The 5,559-nt window shown below is 44.4% G+C and overlaps 1 protein-coding gene across 1 annotated transcript in view; it reads left to right on the forward strand.

Annotated features, from left to right (window-relative positions):
- Positions 1 to 3,124, forward strand: part of LOC105531120 (HLA class II histocompatibility antigen, DO beta chain) — a 10,964-nt gene extending 7,840 nt beyond the window's left edge. The window contains exons 4-6 of the mRNA XM_011968951.1: positions 2,053 to 2,163; positions 2,416 to 2,447; positions 2,636 to 3,124. Of these exons, the coding sequence (XP_011824341.1) occupies positions 2,053 to 2,163; positions 2,416 to 2,447; positions 2,636 to 2,671 (179 nt within the window). The 3' untranslated portion in view covers positions 2,672 to 3,124. The remainder of the gene's footprint in view (positions 1 to 2,052; positions 2,164 to 2,415; positions 2,448 to 2,635) is intronic.
- The last annotated feature ends 2,435 nt before the right edge of the window (positions 3,125 to 5,559 follow it).

Consider the following 5,559-nt stretch of genomic DNA (forward strand, 5'->3'; position numbering starts at 1 on the left):
AGAGTTGGAGGAGGCCTCTGAACTTAGGAATGAAAGTAAATTTACAACCCAACATTAATAGCAATTATCCTTCAAGTCTTGACTTAGATGCAGTTTCTTCGGGAAGTCCTTCCTGACTTACCTACATTATTAACCCCATTTGAATTTCCTTTTTATTGCAGTTGTTGCTGTTAAGTGCATAGAATTGGTTTAATTTTACCCAGTGAGTTCACAGCACATTGTAATTATTGGCAGTAGTACAAGACTCTCTCTTCTCTTCCCTTGCCTCCATTCTCATTCTCTCCCCTCCCTAGAGAATCCATTCTAAACATATCTGGTATGTCTCTAAGTATGAGAGTGGCCTTTAGAAATATGTAGCATTATTTCCCTTTACGTAATTTAAAAATTTAATAAATATCATTGTGTGTTGAATCTCATTCTGTTTCTTTTCTCACTTGACACTGTGCTTTTTGAGCATTCTGAGGTCAAAGGCCTCCTCTTAGATCCATGTGGTCTGACGTAATTTACCAGGCATGGGTTTTCCCAGAGGAGGGGGCTGGTTCATGGTCCCTGTTTTGGTTTTCCAGAAGATTTTGTGATTCAGGCAAAGGCTGACTGTTACTTCACCAACGGGACAGAAAAGGTGCAGTTTGTGGTCAGATTCATCTTTAACTTGGAGGAGTATGTGCGTTTCGACAGTGATGTGGGGATGTTTGTGGCACTGACAAAGCTGGGGCAGCCAGATGCTCAGCAGTGGAACAGCCGGTTGGATCTCTTGGAGAGGAGCAGAGAGGCGGTGGATGGGGTCTGTAGACACAACTACAGACTGGGCGCACCCTTCACTGTGGGGAGAAAAGGTGAGCTGGAAGGTGAGGTCTGGCGGGGCTTAGGAATGTCCCCCCTGTGAACCTGGCCACGGCTCTTCTTCCTTGTAAGCAATTTTCTGCTTTAGGATAAATGATTGTCTGTATAGATGTCCTGGCCCCAGCTGTGATGCATTATCCTCACAAGTCAGCCACTGTGATCTTGGTCTCAGACCCCCAGGGTTCTCAGTTCTCAGGCACTTCGAGGGCTAGTGTACTCTCAAAGAGAAGCAGTAATCGTGGGAGTACCTCAGAAAGTCTAAATCCTCCTGGCAGACACTGACATACCCCGTTACTGAGCCTGGGGGCTGGGACTTGCCCATACTTTGTGTTCGCCTGGGTGATCTGGGAAAGAGATTGACATAGTGATGGTCCCTAAAGACTCTCCTGTCCCAGCTTGGTGGTTTTCTTCCACAATGTCTCATTTTTCTCTCCCTTCCTAGTGCAACCAGAGGTGACAGTGTACCCAGAGAGGACCGCACTCCTGCACCAGCATAATCTGCTGCACTGCTCTGTGACGGGCTTCTATCCAGGGGACATCAAGATCAGGTGGTTCCTGAACGGGCAGGAGGAGAGAGCTGGGGTCATGTCCACTGGCCTTATCGGGAATGGAGATTGGACCTTTCAGACTGTGGTGATGCTAGAAATGACTCCTGAACTTGGAGATGTCTACACCTGCCTTGTCCATCACTCCAGCCTACTGAGCCCCGTTTCTGTGGAGTGGAGTGAGAATTAGTTTCTAGTACTCTCTGGGCCTGACTCAGGACTATACTGACTCAATACAGAGCCTGTGTCACTTCTGCATTTATCTTGGTCACAGCATGAATTATTCTTTCCCTTGATCTGAGACAGTCACAGAAACCGGAGTCCTTGGGTTAGGGTGGGAGAAAACATGGCAGATATCTATCCTCATATCTTCCAAGAAACGAGGAAGTCTAATCACCTCATTATGTGCTTCCAACCCTATGAACTAGTGGCCTCCAATTCTTTGGTCTTAGTATTCAAGAGGCATTCTTATGGGCTGTAAGAATTAGTAACAGATGGCTGGTAACTCCATGGGTGCCAACTTTGGTTTCAAAGAACCATTTTAAAATTTATTTATTTTTCTCTAGCTAGCATTGGATTTGGTGTCTAGTACAGATTCTGGGATTTCAAGAAGATGCTTTAAATATTGGGATGTTTTTACTAATTTAAGACCTGTTTTCCATAGGAGTTCAGTCTGTATATTCTTGGAGAAAGATGCTGAGTGGCATTGCAGCCTTCCTACTTGGGCTAATCTTCCTTCTGATGGGAATCATCATCCAACTTAGGGCTCAGAAAGGTAATGGGCCTGTGAGGAGTGCCCTGCCGCCTATCCCAGACCTTCCCCACTCCCACCTTCCCTAACGTCAATCATCTGAGGCAAGGAAAGCTGATTGTACCTCTCAGGGATCACTGGGATAATTTTTTCGGAAGCTAGAAACAGAGGATAAGCAGAAAGAGTGCTGACATTGCCAGTCATTTGTTCTTCCCTCAGGATAATCATATTGGGTCCTAATTGGGGCAATCCATTCTTTTCTCGATTTCTTTCCAGGATATGTGAGGACACAGATGTCTGGTGATGAGGTAATATCTCTTTTCCCTTGTCTTTGAGTGGCAGATCATTCTCCCGGTTCTTTGGCCAGAAGGAGATGCCATGGGGGTAGGGAGGAGTAAGGCTGGTGCTGTCTGGACGGGACTGTTCCCTGAGTCTCTGGAACGGCTGTGGGGAGTGGTGAGGCTGCCTCCTGAGACCCTCATCACTGCTCCTCCAGGTCTCAAGAGCTGTTCTGCTCCCTCAGCCATGCTGAGGTCCTCACTGAAGCTTCTCTCCCTGGAGCCTGAAGTAGTGATGAGTAGTCTGGGCCGTGGGCGAGGTAAAGGACATCCATGAGGTCAATGTTCTGGGAATAACCCTCTTCCCTGATCCTTGGAGGAGCCTAAACTGATTCTGGAGCTCTGTGTTCTGAGATCATGCATCTCCCACCCATCTGCCCTTCTCCCTTCTACATGTATATCATTAACCCCATTGCCAAGGACACTGTCCAGAAACTCCCCTAAGACCTTACTCCTTCCAGCCCCAAATCATTTACTTTTCTGTGGTCCAGCTGTATTCCTATAAGTCATGATCTCCAAAGCTTTCTGTCTTCCAACTGCAGTCTCCACAGTCTTCAGAAGACAAATGCTCAGGTAGTCACTGTTTCCTTTTCACTGTTTTTAAAAACCTTTTTGTTGTCAAATAAAATGGAGATACAAAAAATGTACAGTTTAGTGAATTATTGAAAGAAAACCCCTGTAATCAAGTCAAGGAACAGGACTTTGCCAGCTCCAGCAGAAGTCTCTGTGTACGTCAGGCCAATCATAGCCTCTCCCTCCCCTCAAAAGTGACCATATGCTGACTTTATTGTGACCTCTTTCTTGTCTTTGTAGTCTATTCCCCCAGGTATGTGTTCCCGGACGCCACAGCTTAGTTGTCTTTTACGTCTCTTGTACTTCACTGGTTTCTCCCCCATCAACCTTTTTTCCCCCTTATGATTAATCTGTTGAAAAGTTCGAGCCATTTGACCTGTAGAGTTTCCCACACTCTGGACTTTGCTGACTGGGTACACACGGTGCGGTGTAACATGTCCTCTGCCCTGTAGGCCTCCTGCAAATTGGCATCTGGAGGCAGAGCCTGGATCAGTCTCTGGTTCGATCTTTTCCTTTGGAAAATCAGTACGCAGTGTTGTGGCCTTTCACCATGAGACACATAATTTCCAGCTGTTTCTTTTTGTGATGTTAGCAACCATTGATACTAATTGCTTAGGTCTGTTAATTTATTGGGAATTGCTGAATGGTGATATTCTGTCATTTTTTCTTCATTTATATGCTTTATTAATGCTACAAAGAGGCAATTCCCTTCATTTACTAGTGGGCTACTCAGTGGTACAGTGGAAAGGCAGGATCAGTGTTTGACTCTCCTTTTATTTACCAATTTTCAAATTAACAAATTAGTTTCCCACTACTAATAAAATCTATAGATGGCCAATCAGGTTTTACTTTTCATTCTTAAAATAATTATAAACAGAAGGATTTAAATGTTTGATAGGTTTTACTCTCTTGCAATTTTTATGCTTGTTAAAGCTTATTGCTATATTTTTGGTGAGTGAAAACTTCTTCAAGTGGCTAATAATGAAACTGAATTCTTTTGACACAAAGTTCTTTTGATAATTTCTTTGTTATCTGGGATGACAAGATGTTCCTGGTTCATCCTCTTCATGTCTTGCCCAGACCTGGAGGCAGCCATTTTTCCAGAAATCCCTGGTTTAGTTTAGTGGGAAATTACATTTAAGACTATAACCCAGTGTTAGGGTGTTTTGTGCTGGAGTCACCTCAAAAGTGGCATCAAGGGAGTTGCCACAAGGAAATGCCTCAAACCATCCTGAGATGGTGTGGGTTAAGACTCAGAAAGAAGCGCTAAATGCCAGGGTGATCAGTCCAAAGCATTTATTTGGGGAATTTACCTTCAGAGGGCTTTAGGAGTCCTTGCAGACAGCAAAAGAAAAGGGATGTTCTGCCTAGGTATGTCTGCAGTGAGGAGGTCTGGGTTTAGAGTTTATATGAAGGTTTAGGGCATCTGGCTCAGGGCTGGGACAAAGTTTGTGTTTAGAGTAACAACCTAAATACTTTTATCAGTGCCTGGGCGTGTTCAAGGCCTTGGCTTGGGTTCGAGCCTGCTGGGAAAAACCTGCAGTTAGCTGGGTCACAGAGGCATTCTGTGATTTTTTGGTCAGGACATGGAAAGAAAGCAGGGAGGGGGCAGTGGGGGAGCCTAAATAGATAGGAGTGGTCATTGTGTCTGGCCTGATCAATGGAAATAAAACATTTATACATGTATACATTTTAAAAAAATCAGTTGTCTGGGCACGGTGGCTCATACCTGTAATCCCAGCACTTTGGGAGACCGAGGCAGGTGAATCATGAGGTCAAGAGATTGAGAACATCCTGGGCAACACGGTGAAACCCCGTCTCTACTAAAAATACAAAAATTATCCAGGTGTGGTGGCAGGTGCTTGTAGTCCCAGCTACTCGGGAGGCTGAGGCAGGAGAATCGCTTGAACCTGGGAGGCGTAGGTTACAGTGAGCCAAGATCGTGCCACTGCACTCCAGCCTGGTGACAGAGCAATACTCCATCCAAAAAAAAAAAAAAAAAATCAGTCTTTTCTATATTAAATCTGCATCTCTTTTCTTTTATACCAAGAACTCTGGTTTCCAAGGACACGGGGAATGTCCATACTTATTTGCTTTTCCTGGGTTAACATAGACAGCAGTCTAAGGATAATAACACTCATACTAAAACCACCAAAATCGCTACTGAAAAAGGTTGAAATTCTTTTTACCTACTTTTTCCCTATTACCTGTGTTCTCCCTTTTTACCTGTGTTCTCCCCCTATTTCTAATTGAACTGTGTCTATACTAATTGATCCTGTACCACTGCATAGACTACTTGCTCCCTTATTAGTCTTAGTTCTGTGAGTAGAGAGGTGTTTAACGCTCACCATCATTCCTTATGTGGATATCCCTGTCATGTGGTGGTTTTCAAGGTGTGGTCCGTGGATCCCTGAAGGTCCCTGGGACCCTTCAAGGGGCCTATGAAGTCAAGCTATTTTTGTAATAATACTAAGATGTTATTTGCCTTTTTCACTGTATTATTTACATA

This window comes from Mandrillus leucophaeus, unplaced genomic scaffold, assembly GCF_000951045.1.
Source record: "Mandrillus leucophaeus isolate KB7577 unplaced genomic scaffold, Mleu.le_1.0 Scaffold867, whole genome shotgun sequence".
Lineage (NCBI taxonomy): Eukaryota > Metazoa > Chordata > Mammalia > Primates > Cercopithecidae > Mandrillus > Mandrillus leucophaeus.